General features: G+C 40.6%; 1 protein-coding gene across 1 annotated transcript; it reads right to left on the reverse strand.

Moving 5' to 3' along the window:
* Window positions 1-628: 628 nt before the first annotated feature.
* Window positions 629-15038, reverse strand: PSMD2 (proteasome 26S subunit ubiquitin receptor, non-ATPase 2). The gene is made up of 21 exons (XM_072142377.1): window positions 14825-15038; window positions 12865-12921; window positions 12523-12687; window positions 12148-12269; window positions 11381-11605; window positions 10930-11088; window positions 10700-10844; window positions 10437-10497; window positions 10204-10350; window positions 9981-10087; window positions 6924-7051; window positions 6747-6834; window positions 6433-6595; window positions 6242-6343; window positions 5329-5462; window positions 4622-4705; window positions 3956-4124; window positions 3778-3872; window positions 2852-2978; window positions 1989-2107; window positions 629-909 (listed from the first exon to the last, which is right to left on the reverse strand). Exons 1-21 carry the CDS (start codon window positions 14930-14932, stop codon window positions 727-729), a joined length of 2688 nt encoding a protein of 895 aa, XP_071998478.1. The 5' UTR covers window positions 14933-15038; the 3' UTR covers window positions 629-726.
* Window positions 15039-20203: the final 5165 nt, after the last annotated feature.

The raw sequence follows: 20203 nt of genomic DNA on the forward strand, positions 1-20203 counted from the left end.
AATTACAATGTGTCACAAGAAAACAATTTCAAGCGTTGCAAGTTATAACCAATTATTGTGACATGTCAGATTCTAAAAATAGGGCCTGGTCAGGAAGGTGAAACTGGCTATGGTGGCAAGGGGTTAATAGAGGTTATGTAAAGATGTGATAAGCTTTTCAAATTCCTGTATGAATTCAGTTCCTGTATGGGGGAAAACCTTATAAATGTCAACGACATCACATTATAGGAAGAAAAAAAAAATCATAAATTTGTTTTAGGACCCATAGAAGTACAATTTATTTTTAGTCTGTATATGTGAATGGGTAACAATTTATTGAAAGGGACCACATGTCATTACTTCCTTAATACTCAAGTCCCTTGCCTGTTCTACAGAATAGCTTGTAAGAAAAGAATATTTGGCAAGCAAGGAATAAAATGCAAGACACTATATTCAAATGAAAATAGGACACTGGATATGAACATCCAATACAAACCAAATAGAATATATACACAAAATGGTAAAAATTAAGACCAAATGTATCCAGTGTTACTCATTGCTGTAAAGTGGACTGCAAATAGAACTATTTTTGTGTGTTTGTTGACCAATTGTCTTACAGATGGGAGGCATTATGAATTCAGAATGTAGATGTGTTTGTGAAATTATTTAATAAGATTTAGTAACAAAAGAAAAACACAACTAATCCCATGATCCCACAACATTCCCTTGCATGACTTTTTTCACACACTACACATCATAATTAGGGTTCTTTCGTAGGATGACAAATCCTTCAAGAATAGGGGTTACGGGCAGATACTCTTCTGTGGCCAGTTCTGCCCGCTCCCCATGTGCCAACAACACGGGTGTTGTGTGTGTCTGGAATCCCGTGATGGTCTTGGGCTTTCCTGCTTGACCAACAACATCCACAGCCTGCAAAAAAAAAATAAAAAATAAAATGCTTAATGAATAAAGAGTTATAGGAATCTACCATTACTTTTTGTCCCCATATCACTGTTACTGGCAAAAAAGTAAACCTGTAAAGTACACTATAACCCATTGTGGTAATTTTTTAATTTTATTTTTACCAATTATGTATACCAATAAGAATCCTAACCCTCCAGAGGACTTTAAGGTGTTCTAAGCTCTTGGTTGTTCACCAATTGTTCTTGGGTGATGGCACTGGTGGTCACCTTCATATACATCCCAAGATAGAGGGGCATCACTAAAGGGAAGAAGCTTATAACAAAACAGGCCAAAACATCCAAAAGTCTATTTAGCCTTTAGTATACAACTAGCATAGACAATGTGATGGGTTAAAACCAAGTTTTCTTAGTTCTGCTCCCACCAAAATTAGCATAATTGTAGCTTGCATGTTGTGCCACCTTCGCAGCAAAGGTGAGCCACCAGAAAACAGGGTCCACAGGTAACAGGGCTTAAGAGATCCAATAATGCAGGGTAGTGATGCAGCAGGAGAATGGGGTATTACTTCTGTGGTACACTGTGAATGGATAGGATGCTATCCGGTCTGGTCCTGGTCCTACTCAAATAGCATCCCCTGTGTGCTACGGTACTACTAAGAATAAGCATCCTTTTTGTTAGGTTCCATTTTTCATCTACCACCATTTATACAATAGTATAGATTGCCTGTACACTGGGAGTAATATTCTGCACAGCAGACATTACAGGTAATCAAAAAACACAGAAATAGCCGAGTGGCACTCCTCCAATTATTCATAGACAGTTCAGTTCAACCATGTGTCTGGATGTTAGGCTCAAGAGCAGGCAAGTCAGATGAAGCGCGAAACGGCTGTCATGAGCTTCGCATTCGTTTGAGTCTCTGTGTCCTCCCTTCCCTTTTCACATAACATGTTTCATGTTTTCATTTTTGTATGTATGTTACAATAAAGTAATCAAGAAGATGATACCCATGAGTGCCATTCTGCTGTTTTTATATATAAATATATTACAGGTAATCATTTTCAAGGATATGTAAAAAAAAAAAATCTTACTTGTCCAACTCTGACAGAAACTGGCAGAGGCCGAAGCTCTTCATCAAATGTAACCAACATTCGAGGCTGCATGGCAGCTACTAAACCATACAGTATATAGTGAGACTTGCCCAATACAACTATAGAAAAAGAAGAAACACACAAAGTAAAGTTACAAAAACACAAAGCAAAAACCACACTTAATATAATGAACCCCGGGCTCCCGCTATTGGCGCTCAGCGCAGTACTCAAACATCGCTGAGCCGATGCCGATTCGGCTCTGCAGTCTGGATCGGCTCGGGAGTCCCAGGATGTCAACGGTAATCTATTGCTGACATCCCCGGGTAACAACCGCGGTCGGAGTAGGCTCCAATGGCGGGTGTTTAAATTACCTTTGGTTGGGGGGGGGGGGGATGTTCTTTTCCCCACAATCGACCCTTGCACCATTACACTAATAAATCAATAAAAATGCCCATAAGCCCCAAAACATATAAAGAGACATTTAACGCCACATATATAGTATCACCGCAACCCATAGAATAAAATTAAATTATTGAACCCATATGATGAATGTCGTAAAAAAACATAGGTAAAAATCATAAATTTTGGCAGGTTTTTTATGTTATTTAATTTTCAAAAGATTCATCATTTTTTCTTTTTTTGTAAATAAACACAAAATTTATCAGCCAACATTTACCACTAAAATGAAGTACAACATGTTGTGGGGGGGAAACTCTCAGAATCGCTTTGATAAGTAACATTGTTCAATAGTTATAACCATATAAAGCGACGCATGTCAGAATACAAAAAAATGGGGCTGAGCTTTAAGCTATAGTGGCTGCGTCCTTAAGGGGTTAATACTAATCTATGAAGTAGATACTTACTGTTCCTAACATCCAAGAAGGAAACAAGGACGGTTAATAATCCAGCCACTGCGACTTGACTCATGAGCTGGCGATCACTATGGTATGGGCACAGTGTGAGCGTCCCTTTACCCAGATGAGTGAGTCCCTGAGAAATATAGAAGAGTTTATTTAAAAAAAATAAAATAAAAAATCCAGAGTTTGACTTAAGGCACTTCTGTCAAGCTCTATCATAAGACAATAAAAGAGTAATTAAGGACTTTTCAAAAATGGTCACGAAGCAGAATTAGGCTTCTTATGCATAAGCAGCTTTACTTTTGCTCTGCAAGCAGGATTCACTGGATGATCCCCTACAGCTCCTAAACAAACTTGCTGAGTTCAGGGAAGCAGTTATAGGTTCTGTCTGGTGAAACTCCCGCTGATAAACAGTATTCTATTATCATAATTTGTTTGTTTCTATAATATTATAATGATAGTCATTAAAATATGATGAACTATGACACACTCCCCTTTCAGTACAATTACCACTTGTGTCCCCAGTCCTCTATACTATGAGCCCACTACCCCTCCATTCCCATACGTTACACCTCTGTCCCCTCGAATAAACCAGACTTCTCTGTCCACACATCTACAGACTACTACTTCCCATGTTCCTATACATTAAAACATCCTCTACCCCCGTTCCCGAAAATTATTTGGGCCTCTAGTTTTTTTTTTTTTTGATACCTTCAGTCTGTGAGAGTAATCTGGCCAAATATAAAAATAATACATTGGGGGGGGGGGGGGGGGGCAAGAGCCTCATGGAAATATGACCCATATGGCCCTACCTTTCAAATATCTTCAAAGATGACCAGAGCAAAAAAAGCTAACAAGATTGACAAGCAAAATATCAGTCTAGGATTGAAAATATGTCATGAAAAGTAAAATAATGAATAAAATAAATCTACCTGAGCAAGTCGCACCATAAACAAATTGTTAGGATCCTTTGCATGATATTGGGCTAGCTGTCTCAGCATAGCAGCAAGACGAGCATTGTTGGTACCTATTGGGAATAAGGAAAAAAAATAAATCTACTTCTTTAAAAGATGAATATTTATATTAAATAAAGCCTATACAACAACTTACCACTGCCCACCATGCCCATGGCAAAGATGGAATTATAGGACACTTCAGGGTCCGCATCATGGGAAAACTTGCTCAGTGTGTCCAAGATATTAAGCCTTGGATTGGAAACGGAGATGAGAGCCAAAGCCAGTGGAACTGCTCTTCGGAGTGTGGGCTCCCCATATCTTAGCTGCAGCAGAGAAACTTAACACAATTATAAAAAGGAAAAGGACAGATCGCCTCAAAACCATACAGGATGCAACTAATTTTGGCCTACAACACTTGGCCACTTTTTCCTCCCCCTCATTAAGTTCTAAAAGTTGACATTTGTATTATTTTTACATGCATGTTGCCAATTAAGTGGTTGTTTTTTTGACTATACAATAAAGCCACATTTCTTTTAAAAAAAATTGCAATTGCAGCTTTTTGATCACTTTTTTATGCGGCTTTTTGCAGAAGGGACAAAAACACAGCATTAAAAAAAAAAAATTGAATAATGGACAGATTGAATAGCGAATTATGTTGATAAATCAGGGCTTTACATAACACAGCAATGCCAAAAATGGGAGTCATGAGCCATAGATATCGCTCACATATTAAACAGTTGTGTTTCTTATTTTATCCAAATATGCATTGCTTACAATGTTGCCTAGTAAGAAGGGAATACATCCAAATCACATTTATTACCAAATGTCCAAAGGTGCGAAGTGCCATCTCTGATCCAATTTCTTCACCCATTGCAATGAGAGCGATGCCAAGCACTGCTACACCCTATAAAGAGAACAGTATTCTTAATGGAGAATGGCAGGATTTGTGTTCAACGTATAAGAATCAGATGGGATAGTGCACATACAACAGCCAGCTAAAAAGATCAGAGTTCCTATTGGATAGTTATGGCAATAGGACGGCAATGGTTACTGAACGTTATCAGCAGGGCAGAACCCATCAATTGTTCATTTACATAGACAATATTTTTGCATATTTTAACTGTGGTGGCACTGGTGCATAGCAGGGACATGTGCAAAGAAACTTCACTAAGTACCAACCCTACATGGTCACTGCAAGGAAAAGAAAAAAAAAAAAAAAAAGTGGTGAAAGGGGGAAGGTCCTGCATCATGGTTACATGGGAACGACTAGACAGGTTCTGCATAAGTCTAGAAACTAATACAGACATGAATGCTGACAGTAGCGGCTGCTCTAGCCAGGCTGGATGGAGAAAAAGGTTACAACATGCTGCCAGTGGTGGAATGGAATCTAAGAGAACACTACTGCAACCGGAAAAAGTGGTTTGAAGAAGAACATTTGGTGCAATGGGGGACATAACGGGAAAAGATAAAATGCTGACAGTGGGGTAGAAGTGGTACAATGTATGCAAGACAATTGTAAAGCCAAACCTGGTGAGATCCCATGTCTGCAGCATTTTCTTTCTTTTCCTTTTTGTCCTTTTTCTCCTCTTCTTTCTCCTTTGAGTCATAGTGTTCACTGCAAATATGAAGCAGCTGTTGGACCTTCAACACATTTCCAGAACCTAATAAAGAAATGTTGCAATAGTTATTTGTACCTAGGAAGGATATTTACATGAAAATTCTATTTTTCAGCCCTGTATGATACATTTTTTCTAGTGACCCAATAACTTTAACATGTCCATTGGTCCTCCACAATAGTCCTTGATGTACTACGGCAGCATACAGACAATATACCAATTTGTGTAAAAATATATATGGCAAATAAAACACCTAACAATAGTTTATGGTTTCTTATAGTGAATGATCATCATCTTTAATTTAGTAATTTGTAAATTTAAAACTGCATATTTTAGACACACACACACACTTTATAATTGGATTAGCCATAACCAACAATACCATTTGTCATTAAATAATCTAGTCCCTTTTAAAAGCTGCTATATTTTCTTCCATTATACCTCTTTATACGGTTGAAAAAAAGAGACTTGTCCATCATGTTCAACCAATGAACCTTTTCCTATATTGATGGCTTTTTCTCCATCCACAATGTGCTAGATTTATATTTCGCTATATTTTTTTTTACATGTAAATTAGATAACTTCTAAGTTTCTTTTTATCCCAAGCTGAATAACATCAATTTTTTTTATTAGCCTTTCATTAGAAGACAGACCTAGCCTTTGAACACTCTCAAGTTCCCCTATGAATTCAACTCAATAATATAGCGATTAAGTTTAAAAAAAAAACATTATTTAAGTTTATGTATCCATGTCAGGCAGTTAAATATTAGCAAAAGGAGCTCCAAATACATTTCCGTTATCTTTGCCACACTCTCTCAACCTACCTGCATATGCACAGATGTCCACAAGAGTATTGGCAAAGCTGCGGAATGGTTCAGAAACAACCTCCAGAGCAGCAAGGATAGCCTCGATAGCTTCACCTTTTCCTGAATGAGAAATAAGAGAAGAATGCCACTCAGAAACAAGGAGTAGTCATTGACTGATAATGTGACCATGGACACGAACAGTTTCTTACCTAGATGGTTCAATCCCAAGCCAAGTGGAAGCCAGCGAGCAAAAGTGTCTTTGAGTTCCTGCTCGGATTTCTCCATGATTGTCTGAAGAATTGTGGATGTCACATCCCCATTGCATGATCCAACAGCTATCATACCACACGCAAGGGCTGTTACTCCAACCACCTAACATGGGTCAAAACGACATTAACATTTAGGCATATGCAAAATTTAGGTAGGGTAACCAAAAGCAGGCACGAGACAGACATGCTCATCACATGGAAGATAGGATTTATTCTTTTAAAAGCCGAGGTTTCAAGTCAAAGTAATGCCATACCTCCATGCTAGACTTCGAATCCCCCATAACTGGAAGCAGAAGTGTCAGAACATCCTCTCGATTGGAACCAGCATATGCAAGTCCTAGACTACATAAATAAAACAAGGTGGTTTAGACGATTCAACTATAACAAACTTTTGCAAATGTATTCACAACGTGCTCGAATGTGTTACTTACCCGAAAATGGCACCAAGACGCATGGTGTTGCTATTATGGAGAACGTAGTCTGATAGAAGAGCCAAAGCAGGGTCACATTCATTTCTCACTCCAGAGTTCACAATACCACAGGCCAAAAGAGCACCAGACTGTGGAGAAGGAATAGGACTCAAATCAATCAGTAAAAAAAAAATATTAAATGGTCACAAGATGGGGGCACACTGTTATAGAGGACTAATACATTATGCTGTGATTGGAAGATATGGAGAATGCTGACTTTTAAGGGAGTCTGCCAGTAGTTTTGAACATACTGAGCTGCAGACAGTTAGACAGTTATGTATTGGCCCCAGAGATCCATGTAACCATATCCATGTTTGTTGATAGTATTATACTCCAGGATTGTAGCTGGGCTTTGCACGCTGTGGTGCACTCCTATGTAATTTCCAATTACAGAAATCAAACATATATGCTGTGCATTTCCACACCCCAAAGACCCCCCGTTTACTCTAAAATGGAGAGACAGGATGTCATTGCAGTGACATAGCAATAGAAGATAGCAATCCTAGGAACACTTGCACAGAATTAATCGATAAACGTTTGACTGGTGTGGCAAGACTGTCTAATCTGACTTTGCCCTCTCATAAGCTTAGTTCACACAAGCAAAAATGCCCCCTTTTTTGTATCGGTTGTAAAAAATAATTTGTTTATAGCAAATCAATACAGCTTTAAAACATTGATAAATCTGCCCAAGTCTAGTAGGGAAGAGTAACAAAGCTAAATACAGGCGGTCCCCTACTTAAGAACACTCGACTTACATACGACCCCTAGTTACAAACAGACCGCTGGATATTGGTAATGTATTGTACTTTAGTCCTAGGCTACAATGATCAACTATAACTGTTATCACAAGTGTCTGTAATGAAGCTTTAGTGTTTATCCTGATTCTTATGACAACACAACATTTTTAAAATCCAATTGTCACAGACACCAAAAAAAGTTCTTTCTGGGATTACAATGATAAAATATACAGTTCCGACTTACATACAAATTCAACTTAAGAACAAAGCTACAGACCCTATCTTGTATGTAACCCGGGGACTGCCTGTAAAATGTTCTTTAGAGTTGTTGTGGGAAACCGTAAAATAAACCTGCCACAAGGAATTAAATTTTTATCTGGCGACAGGTTCCATTGTACTAATTTCAAAAATGCCTTTGTCAGCATTCTGAATACTGCCCCTACTTTATAAAACTTTATTTTACATTAACTGGCTCTAATCGCACTAATATTTTCCCAGAAGAGTTATTACTCTTACCATTTGTCAGTATGAAATTTCCAGTAATGGAAATAAACAAACCTAGGCGTACATATTGTTTAAAGAGAACCCGTCATGCAAAATAACCCCCCTAAACTAAATATATTTTCATAAACTGCCATTAGAGAGCATTGCCTCTATCCCTTCATTGTCCCTCTACATGCCTGTAAACCTAAGCAATGAGGTCCTAAAGCTGTATGCAAATGACCTGTGAAATGTCCAATGAAGCATTAGCATATTCAAGCTGTCCACTCTATTCATGAGTGGGAGGCACAGCCACACCCCCAGTGCTTGACTGACAGCCTGTATAATGATGTGAGGCTGTATAATGATGTGCTTCCTGGTGCTGGTGGCCACGCCCCCTGCAGCCTGTGTGTGCATGTGTGTGTGTATAGGAGAGATACAGCAGCTCCAGGCTGCAGCCATGTTACAGCAGAACATGTCAGGTACATGTGTAGCTGATGTCTGTGTCCCTCACCTGTATAATAGGAGGATGCAGCATGTCAGCAGATGACATACACAGACACCAGCAATGCTTTACTATACATTACACACAGACATGAACAGGGGGAGGAGAGGGGAGGGGTAACAGGGGTGACATCACTGCCTCTGACCATGTGACCAGCCTCATTTACATGATAAAGAATAGATGATTTTACAATGAATAATGTATGAAATAACTAGATGAAGGCTGGGATGGGATCCTTGTGATCTGCTCCAACAGGTAGTGGTGACAGGACTAGTGACACAGACCTGATGACAGGTGTCCTTTAAAGATGGTTTATTATCTCTGTTTTCTGTGCTTTAATAGACAATTACTTTTACATTCCATAAAAAGGGTGCACAACCTTTGTCTCCTCGTTCAAACTACAGAGCAGACCATGGGCGATGGCGGCTACCCAGAGCGGACTACTGGCAATGGCAGGATTTTAGGCAACATCCCATAGGGTCACTGTTATCATTGATCTACATAGATTAAGCATATCACATCTTCTCAGTATGTCTATTAACCCCCTCTGCTCCAAGAATCCCAAGTCACAGGATCCCGCTGCAAAAGTCTGGGCATCAGTCCCCTGCCACAGTACAGGATAGGTGTGGGACACGGATATCTTGATCCTGCCGATTACATTGTGTGATGGGTCGCACATTGACACAGGGACGGGCATAGCCCATTCCTGGCCTCTGCCAGGTTAGGTAACTAGAGATAAGAAGCTTATACGGAGTAGCTGAGCTGACCTAACATGACCTTTTGGGGTTGCAGGCTACAGCAATAAGAAGATGTTTAGAGGCTGCTGCTCACATCTTTGCAAAGGGAAAAATAGTCCCCGCCACCCAGGGACTCACCACAAGGAGCCAGATTGTGTAGAATAAAGTTGTATATAGTAACGGCAGTATTCAGAAAGCCTTTTTAAAGTCAGCATGGAATAAGCTACTGGAACATGTCACTAGATAAAGTCCACTGCTGGTGACAGGTTCACTTTAACAAAATATAGTAAAGCATAGGAAATGTACTGGAAAGCCTCTGACTTTTTATGCAAGATAGGTTAAACTCCCGCCTAGATGATGGCCACAGACACTCTCTCTGGCAGGGAAAGCTCCACCCTCGACAGCCAAAGACAAATATGGCCCTCAGGATAGATCTCAAGTCCCTTTTTCAGAAATCTAGTCACAAGCTGCTACACTATGGAGTCACCCCAAGAGAGTACAGGAAGACCAGCAGGGTCACAAAAGCATTAACTGCTTTATCTACAAAAGAAATTCTTACCTTAATATAGTCTTCAGAAGAATATAAGTACTTGTCTATTTGAGTGAGGCCTCCATCCACATCCCAAAGAAGGATCATTCCCAAAGATGCAGCAGCACTTAGCATACCTATTCACAAAGAATTACAGAGTCAAGCAATATTTTTACTATAGAACATTAGAACATGAAGGACAAAAAACTGAATACAAAAAAAAAAAAAAAAAAGCACTCTGGTTTAAACTTACCATGGTCCTTGTTTTTATACAGCCACTTGTTTCCATCATCCGTCAGCAACTTGTCTTGTCCAAAGGCTGCATTAACAAATCCATTCACAAAGGAGGAGGCCAAATTCATCCGTGCAGAATCCACTTGAGAGCCGCTACCTCCAAATCCTGGTGATGAACATAAATATTATATGAAGGAATACACAAAGAATTTGAATTCACTTTCTACATATAAAACACTTTAAGCAACTCACGGTTATTCTCCAGATGTGTCTTATAAATGTCATCAGGGACCTTGGGCTCCATGATGTCAAGCTAAAGGAAACCAACAAGAGTTGGGTATGTTCATAGGTTACAATAAAGAAATAACTGTTATTAAACCATTTACAACAATAAGCTGTGCAGTACCAAACACAGCCACTATGCAATGTACAGTCTTGTGTTTGAAGAGATGTGAAGAGACCACTGCGTATGTCAGTATCAGATATTGATCACCTAGGCGATAGACATTACTCACCTCACGAGCTAGAGCAAGAAAGTTGCTATTGAGTTGAACATTGGACATGATTTCTGTTAAATCCTCATACTCTTCAACCTCTTCATTCAGACTGAGGTAGACTCCATGTCTACCAAGCATGAATGACATCTGTTTCTGAATAACCCTGGGGAAAAAAAAAAATACAATGTAAATTGGGTGAAATCTATAAAAGTTCCTACATCATACAAATTAAACAAACTAATACTTACACATCCTTGCAAGCAGTGAAGATATCTTCCACAAGCTTCATGTCATTGAGAATGAGAGCAAGACGTAGCGCCTCTGGATATCGATTGAACTTTCGAAAGATGGAGAGGGCGCAGCGCAAGAGGGAAGAATTCTCAGGTTCAGGAACATAACTCACACAACTGAACAGAAGATAGAGGAATTGTTAACTTTCGTAAATAGCAAAAATGTAAAATCCAAGTTGTATTAGTTGATGGCTATCGTCATCTTCTCCAAAAAGACGGAAATGCTAATCCACTAAAGCTAGTTTAAATAGGCACTAGCCAAAACATTTGCTGTTAACCTTTAGGATGCCAATGTTGGACAATAACATATCAGATGAACATCTGAATCAACATGATCAGATTTTTTTATGTCATTAGTTGTTTTTTTTACCCAAGAAACTGATAAGTTTAACAAGCATGTAAAACTCACCTGGTGAGGTATAGACAAACTTTAGCATATGCATTATCATCAATGTACTTTTCCAGCATATCCATTTGCTCGATTTCCATGAGCAGGTCACAGGCTTCATGTTCAGCATTGTGGGCCATATTGTAAGGGACAATCTCCTTCACCAATGTTAGCAGAGTATCCCGCTGGGACTTATCAGATTCCTCCACTTCTTGCCATTCTTTGGCAACCTCCCCTGCCAAGTGCCTAAAAGGATCCAAAGTGGAGGAAGATTAAAGTGAATAACATATCGGAAATATTAGGCTTATTAAGACTTCTGCTTCTGAAAAGTTTTTTTTAACATATCATTAAATAGTTTTTCTATTTTTGCAGACCAATTATGGCTTAAAACGTGACTCCCGAGGCCAGATGTCACGTGTGCCATCAGGAGTAGAGGTAACAGCTTGTTTATGTGGGAGCCAGAAATGCACTTCACAGGGATAAGTATAGCTTTTTTTTTCTATATAACTATATCTCCCCAAAGGCTAGCTACTCTATGGGTTTTCTACAAAAACAGACTACCCCTTTAAATGGGACCCAATGGCACCATATAAATTTACAATACTGGGGAAACACTGTAGCAAATCAGTTCTGAGAAGTGTATAAATACTAAAGTCCATAGGAATAAAGTATGGTACAAATAAAGGGTTCTAGAACAATAGATTGCCCATCTAGTCCTTTAAGTTAGCCATTATCAATAAACAAGAACTTTATATTTGCCAAAACCTACAAATAGCTTTCACCCTTACCTTACATACTCATGCCCCCATGATGCTAGCTCTTCTTGTGAACCCAAGAGTCTGTACTTAAGGCATTCTCTTTCACCACTCATTGTCATAGCAAGAACAGAAATGATGTCAGCAGCAAAACGCTGAGGAAAGAAAAGAAATGACCATTAAAAGTCTTTAGAATTTTACCCCAGAATACCACAATGTAGCTCTATTATAGAGTACCTTTCATAGCATTGTCTTAAATTATGTTGAACAGTGGATGGAGCAAAAGACAACCATCTTTAACCTACTTTGGTCATGCAACAAACGCAAGAACGTTCTCAACAGGGATGCCAGCTATTCACACTTCCGTATTACGCCAGTCTGTTTCAGCATGAGAGTATTAATAATCACCTTATTTTCTCCAGGAGCCATATTTTCATATATCTCCTTAAGTTTCCCATAGTGTGGTCTCAGGAACTTCAGGGGTTTAGGAACGGATGTCATAGAGGTGGTAGAAGAGCGAATCTGTCTACGGAGTTCCTCCAGAGCTGGTTTGTATAAGGAGCTGTCCTTCTCCTATGAGGAAAAATAAAGAACTTAAGGTACTACAAATCCAGATGACTGATTTAATTCCAAGCATAAGAGCGATGATAAAGCATCAGGAACTTAAAGCAGTTTCCATATCAAAAAGAAAAGCAACAAGAACCAGAACAATGTAATGAACATGTGACCCATTAATATCAGGATACTGACCCCAAGTCTCTCCACAAGCATCTCAAGTTCATCTTGCAGTTGTTTGTCTTCTTCAGACTGTGAAAATAAGAAGTATATTTAGTAAAAGGTTTGTTTTTGTATTGTACTCACAAGCAGTTCTCTACTATCCTGCTGCAAACATACAACACAGAACCAGACGCTATAAAACCAGTCCAGTCCAACACAGGAACATAAAATACTAATACTAATGAGGCGAATAAGGAACATGTGGCAACACTATATACATAAAACCTATGTATGCCATATAATGTATATTGAAGAATAAATAAATGGCCCCAGAGTAACAACAATCCAGATGATCAACTACCTGAAGCATCGTCTAGCTGGATTCATGCTAAAAATAGGAGCACAAAAAGCAAACACTAGCAGCAAAAATTACCGGACCCATTTTTAGGGACCCTTCATAAATGAGGAGGATTGTTAGGAGAAGTTAGGAGCAATGGGTAATAGATCAGGGTGTAAGGGAAGTCAGCAAACTCCCATGTGAAACCAGCATTGTGTAGGGTTCTTTATACATTCTATTAGACATGTATTCCTGTTTCTCCAGTGATTTGTAGTTTTAGAGAAAACTCAGTTTTAATAATTATGCTAATTAGCTTCTCTGTGAACCAAGGTCACTGAGGATGGTGTCCCAACTGTGGTCATAGATGGCGAAGTGTCCCCATAAACAGAATCCAACTTTGATTTTATCTCCTTGCAATTTTTCCCATCCAAAAACAATAAGCGAATTACCGAACGATACTGCTCTTTTTCCATCTTAGCGAAAAATCACGAAACACGTCTTACTCAAATGGCTGCCAAATCCAAACTAACCTATCAATCAGTCTGCAATTTGTTTTGCCGTCATTTGATAGATAAGCACACAATACCACCAACTTCCCTCAGGAACGCCCTCTGTCTTCAAACACAGGTACTTACTGAACTGCCCGCGTAATTATTTGCTGTAAGGTGTTTAAAGAGGACAGGCCCTTTAAAGGGGTTATCCTAGTTCCGGAATAACTTAGGTCTGGGGCAGGCTATTTAAAAATAATAAACGGGTACTTACTGCTTCGACGCTGCTGATGTCTTGCGCCGCGGTCCGTCCGATCTGTGTGCCAGTTCGTTTACAAGGGCGCACAGAGAGCTTCAGGCCGGCCAGAAGCTCCCATCCGACACCATCTCCCAACACTGAGAGATAGGGACGGATGGGAGAAGCCGGCTCCTGCACCGGCCGGAAGTTCCCTGTGCGCGGCTTCAGTGCCCTGTAAACAAACAGGGGCACGATCAGACAGAGCGCGGCACGGGACATCGGTGGCACTGGAGGAGGTAAGTACATGTTTATTATTTTTAAATAGCCTGCCCCAACCCAGCTCTAAGTTATCCCAGAACTCAAATAACCCCTTTAATGATCTGCATCCAGTGAGGATAATTTTGCAGTAACCAATTTCTAGGGAGTTTATATACACAGACCTTAAAGCCTGGCATTGTCCTCCAGCCATGGTGCTGGCATGGCAGGGCTGTAAGTATGTTCCGAAGAAGCATTGTCCAGGATGAACATACTGCACATATCTATACAAAGGTCCAATTCCCAGCACTCCACAGCCACAGAGAGAAGGAAGTGGGCAGCGCTGCTCTGTATGTGGTGGTCACACCAGGTTACTACACATCATCTCCCATTCCTTTTAAAGGATGTAGAGAACAGCTGATCTGTGGGTGCTGGACCCCCATAGTCCATTTACCCCGATGTATGTGCGGACCCTGATCGGAGAAGATGTCGGGCAGTCAGGTCACGTCCATCCTCCCTGATGCTGAGCTGTATCTGTACACAGGAGTCCCCCGCATACATTGTATGTGCAGCGCCGGGCCCTCATGTGTATGGGCCTCAGTGACTCAGCTCTCTCCCATCTAGGCCGCTGACTCTCCTATACCGTGACACAGCTCATTCCCTTCCGCTTCTCACCAGTTCTTGATCCTCCTTCTTATCCTTCACCGGATCGCGCTGCTCGCCGCCCGCCTCCTTGCCTTTCCCGCTTGGGGCAGTCTGCTGACTCCGGCTCTGTTCCTCCATGTCCGCCGAAGAGTCTTTCTAGAGAATCATACAGACCGGATGATCTGCGCATGCGTAAACAATACGTAACTAGACGTCAGACGCTCACGAAGGTTGAAGCGAAGCATCCTGGGAGCTCCATTGTACGAGTGTGAGACATGCGCTGTGGTCACCTGATAGTCGGCAGTGTCTGTGATAGTGTCACGTTATACTCAGCGTGAGATGCGCTGCCCCCTGGATGTGCCGGGATATGTACATAGATTTACTGTAACGTGGACTGAGCCCCGATTCGCACTAAGCTCGCTGTTGTCTGTCATTCAGCAGATGCCTCACGTCCCCATGTCTTTCATGGGCTCACATTTTTAACTCTTTTCCACATATGGACTTCTTATTCTTCGGTTTTGTGCTCCCCATCTTCAAGAATCCTTAACTTTTTTACATTTTATAATGTAAAAGGCTCCATTCACACTGCTGTATAGATGGCAATGGCCGCACACATGTCCACTGGACATGCCCTATCTTTCCCCTGGAATACGGAGCTGTGCCCCATGTTTCTGTATGAAGAGGGGTGGGGGCCCCTCTTCATCTCCCCGGTGCCAACCTGTGCCCACCATGCTATAGTACAGCGTGCACATGTTATTGTGTATATAGCCTAAGGGTTTATTTTCTACATGAATTGTACTTCCTAGTCGCAGCATTTTATGTCCCATACGTGTCTAGGAAAGAATTCCCGGATGCAGTTTAATTGACTAAAAAGCATTTGCGCCATTTTCTTCTGGGCTTCATTTTTACAGTTTGCAATCCAAACGACGCCTCTAATTTATTTTTCAGTCAATACGTTCATGAGTGCACCAGATTTATATAGGCTTTATGAGGTTTTTAAATTACATTTTAAGAAAATGTAAAGCTTTTATCTGAAAAAAAATTTTTTTTTTCCTTCACCCTATTCTGACGCCAATAGTGCAACTTCTCTGGCAAACTCTGTGCTGGGGTGAAGGCCCGGGATGCAGACAGGGAACTGAGTGCACCCCTGGCACCCATACTATAGATTCGCCTCCTATGCTATGCTGATATGAAAAATGCCTTTTTCACCATTCTAAATCATGACAGGGAGGGTAGAGAGAAGAGGAGACCGAGACACAGGCTGATGCTGATGCTTCTGTGGATGAACAAAGACTGGCAGTGACGGGAGGCAGTGAACTGGACCCAAATGTCGGAGATGAATATAATTTTTCTATCACCTAAATTTTAACCATACTTTACCTAAAAATTACTAAATCTGGACAAGCCCTTGCATACACATAACTAAAGTCTACTACACAGAAATGAGCAAGCTTGATACAAGACTGAGGCTTAATTCACACTTGGTGTTTAGGATCTGCACATGATCAATGTTTTTCTCTGGCCGCAATCTACGTCTGCAATGGCTGTATGTGTGGGCCGTATGTAATCTGTATGTTACCTGTGTCAATGCTCTATGTCCATAAAGTTGGTGAATGTGTAACCAGTGTATAATCCATGTTACTGTGATTGTCCGGTGTGATTCACTAAGATTGTGCGCCCGATATCCTGCATGTGCCGTTTCCCAGCTCAGGTCCGCCAGAGTTCACCTTCTTCTTCCCAGTGTATGTGAGTGCATGTCTTGTGACACAATTTGAATTTTAAATCCCGCGCTTAGTCTGAATCAGTCTGGTTGTCCGATGGCCACGCACCCTGATTTGTGTCGCATGAAAGTTGGGGCGATTGCGCCAAAATTCGATTGCGTGCGCCAAAAACCCCTGTTAAATGCGGCGGGGAAATAGTCGGGAATCCCGGTGGAAATGCGGTGTGCGTACCCATAGTAAATGTGCCCCTGTGTGTGAACAAGAAGAAGAATAAGAGAGGAGCAGTCCTTCACCCACAAGTATCCTCTGACTGAATGTAGACCTAGGATGGAAAATGAAGTAATTACCTTGACAGCATGTGAGAGTCCGACCTCGTAGTTATAGAAAGCTGTTGCAGGAGTTCTCTTTCTGAAATACATTACCTTCCAACTTTTGTAGGGGGAGAAAGAGGGACAAAAGATGTGTCACGCCGCAGAAATGTATTTTTTCCCTAACCACAACTTTTGTTCCACCCCTTTCACCAACCCCACACAGTATAATTTCCCCCTTAGTGCTTCCACCCCCCTCACATTGCGTTCTCCCAACTCCCTGTCACAATGTATCCCCTCTGCTATTGTGACCACAGCTCCCCTTCATACGGTATTAAAGCCCCCCCCCCCAGCAGCTCTCCCTAATATTGTGGCCCCCAGCACATTACCCACTTATTGTGTCCCCAAGCAGCTCCCCAAACACATGTACACACATTTCCCCGCATCAGCCTCTCGCTTCTTTCTGTTATATGTAGCAGTGCAGCCGGCAGGCTGGGATGACAGCATCAACTGGCGCCTGCTAACTCTGCTACATACAGCAGAAGCAGAGGAACCGTGATAGCGAAGGGAGCTGCCAGCTCTGTAATCAGCTTTGTCCTTAGGATGGTGGCAAAGCTGAGGTCCCGGCACATACCTTGTGCGTGACATTGCCTAAAACCAGACCTGATCCGCTGGTTCTGGGACGGTTGGGAGGTATGATTATTCACAATATTATCACCTCTACACACAAGTGTAGAAATACAATTTTAGGCAAAAAAAAATTCTTCTATGGTGTTAAATACTTTTGTGTTAAAAATACAAAAGTGGTAAAGGAATGATACCTAACCAGAAAAATTATATTTGCTGTGCTCTGCTTGTGGTAAATATTTCCAGAAAGTTTTCTGGTTGGCCAATAAAGGTATCATTCCTCAAGCACTTTCCTATTTTTTACAGAAGTATTTAACCTCACAGGAGAATTCTCACATAAAAGGGCAGATTTACTGCTTGTCTACTCTCCAACTACCTGACCTGTGACCTCCCTTCCTCCTGTCATGTGGAGCAGAAGAGCATGGACACCATGTTTATACAAGAAGCCTTATCTGGTAATCATCCTCTTCTTGTTCAGGATGTGGGAAGGTATCCTTCAGCTGATTGCTAGGGGAGCATCCTCGCATATGGAGAGCATCAGTAATCAGCAGTTTCATTTTTAATTTACCTGACAGAAGCGCTCCTTGTGCAATCCCTGGTGCAGAAGAGGGTGTGCGCCTTCCCAAGAAAAAGTGACTGTTCCAACTCACCTCTAGCCTCCTTATGCTCAGGACTCATTACTCCAGCAACTCGTACGGAGAGTACCAGGTTACCTCCAGGATACCAATGATGTAATAACCTCCATGCAGAACATGGTATGGGAAAATAATTATACATGGCTCAGCTGTGATGTAATTTCGTTATATACATCGATCCCTCATGATATAGACATAAAATCATTGGGCTTTCATTTGGATAAATATAGTAATTATGAACCAGCTTTGAAAGAATTTATCATCGATGTATGCCTGTATTTGTTGACACACAACTTTTTTCTATTTAATAATTAATATTTTTTACAGGTTAGGGGTGACAGCATGGGGGCTAAGTTTTCCCCCTCGCTGGCAAACCTCACAATGTCATGGTGGGAAGAACATTTCATTTTTACTGATGCTAATCCTTTCTTTGACTCACTGGAGTGGTATGGTAGGTACATCGACGACATTTTGATCATCTGGAGCGGCGGTGTGCCTGCCATACCACTCTTCGTGAAATACCTCAACAATAATGAATACAATTTGTGTTTTACTTCCAACAGTCACCCATGTGAAATGGTTTTTTTAGATTTCAGCTTAAATACGAGAGAGGGTGAACGTGTACACTTTTCCCCGTATCGTAAACCGACGGCGGGTAACACTATATTGCACGCAAACTCACAACACCCGAAACACACCGTTAAAGCGAACCCAGTGTGTGAATTCACAAGATTGAGGCGTAATTGTAGTGAGACTGAAGTCTATGAAAGGGAAATAGACAGGGCCAGTACTAGACTCAAAAACAGGAATTACCCCAAATGGATGCTAACCCGAGCCAAAACGATAGTGGACAAGAAATATAACAGACTCAACAGTGAAAAACAGATGAAAACCACAACTACAACATCTGACAAACCAACATTAGTTGTAACTTATAGTCCACAACATAAAGAAATTTCCAAAATCATACACAAACATCTTCCACTGTTACAGGCAGATCCAATTTTAGAACAAATTTTGACAGCAGGCTGCAACATCATACCACGACGAAGACAGACACTCGGCAATCTTCTGTCACCCTCATTATACACCACTCAAACCAACCCAACTTGGATGACACACAAGGGCTTTTTCAAATGTGGAATGAATCCACACTTTTCAAAATAGCAGTCACGAAACAATATACCATATCAAGAATTACATCAATTGTAATACAACCAATGTCATTTATGCTATCATATGCACAGAATGTGACTTGATATATGTTGGACATACAGGACGAAAATTTAAAACACGATTCTTGGAACACTTAAATGGAATTAACAAAATAGAAACAAAGGGACTCTCAGGAGCATCCAGACATTTTATTGATATCCACCAAAGAGATGTCAAATCCTTATGTACATTCGCCTTTGAGAAAGTATCTAAACCCATCAGAGGAGGGAGTATCAATTCAAAATTATATAATCGGGAGGCATACTGGATATTCAACTTAGACTCCCGATATCCAAAAGGCATGAATTTTAGAAAAGAATTTATGTACCATTATTAGATCCTGCACAATGTATTTGTAAATAAATGATTTCATGTCAGTGTTGGGTGCATGTCCAGTTTTATACCTCATTTTAGTATTAGAAATGACGACTGTCCTCTCTAGTGACGCTCTGCAAAAATACAAAAAATTAGATTGGAAACTTTGAATTTATGTATTTCATACCAAAGCTATCTTTCCATATTCAGGGACGTACATTTGACAACAATACATGTAATTATCCTGTTCATAATTTTGTTCTTAGTATGTCTACGACTGTTTTTATTGTCTTATGTACCATGCACTAATTTTCATGAAAATGAACCTAATGTACACACAATGACCATTTTTCCTTCTTTTTTTCCTTTTTCCTTTTACCATAGTTGTATTATTAATATCCATTAGCCTCCTGTTATGCTCCCGGAATACCAAGGCAACGCAGACGTAAACCACTACTTACATATCAAAGAAATTTCTAGTCAGTGGATCTGCACGTTATGGATAGGACGGGATATTCCCATGTATGGCCAGCACAGGGACCCGCTTACCATAGAGATCTATTACGTGATGTTGCATGTGACCAGCAC

This window comes from Engystomops pustulosus, chromosome 3 (genome assembly GCF_040894005.1).
Source record: "Engystomops pustulosus chromosome 3, aEngPut4.maternal, whole genome shotgun sequence".
Lineage (NCBI taxonomy): Eukaryota > Metazoa > Chordata > Amphibia > Anura > Leptodactylidae > Engystomops > Engystomops pustulosus.

Coding starts and splice junctions, on each gene's coding strand:
- PSMD2 (XM_072142377.1), bottom strand. CDS start 14,932: ATGGAGGAACAGAGCCGGAGTCAGCAGACTGCCCCAAGCGGGAAAGGC. Junction 10,845..10,929: donor TTCACTGCTTGCAAGGATGT/GTAAGTATTAGT, acceptor TTTTTTCCCCAG/GGTTATTCAGAAACAGATGT. Junction 10,088..10,203: donor GTATAAAAACAAGGACCATG/GTAAGTTTAAAC, acceptor CTTTGTGAATAG/GTATGCTAAGTGCTGCTGCA.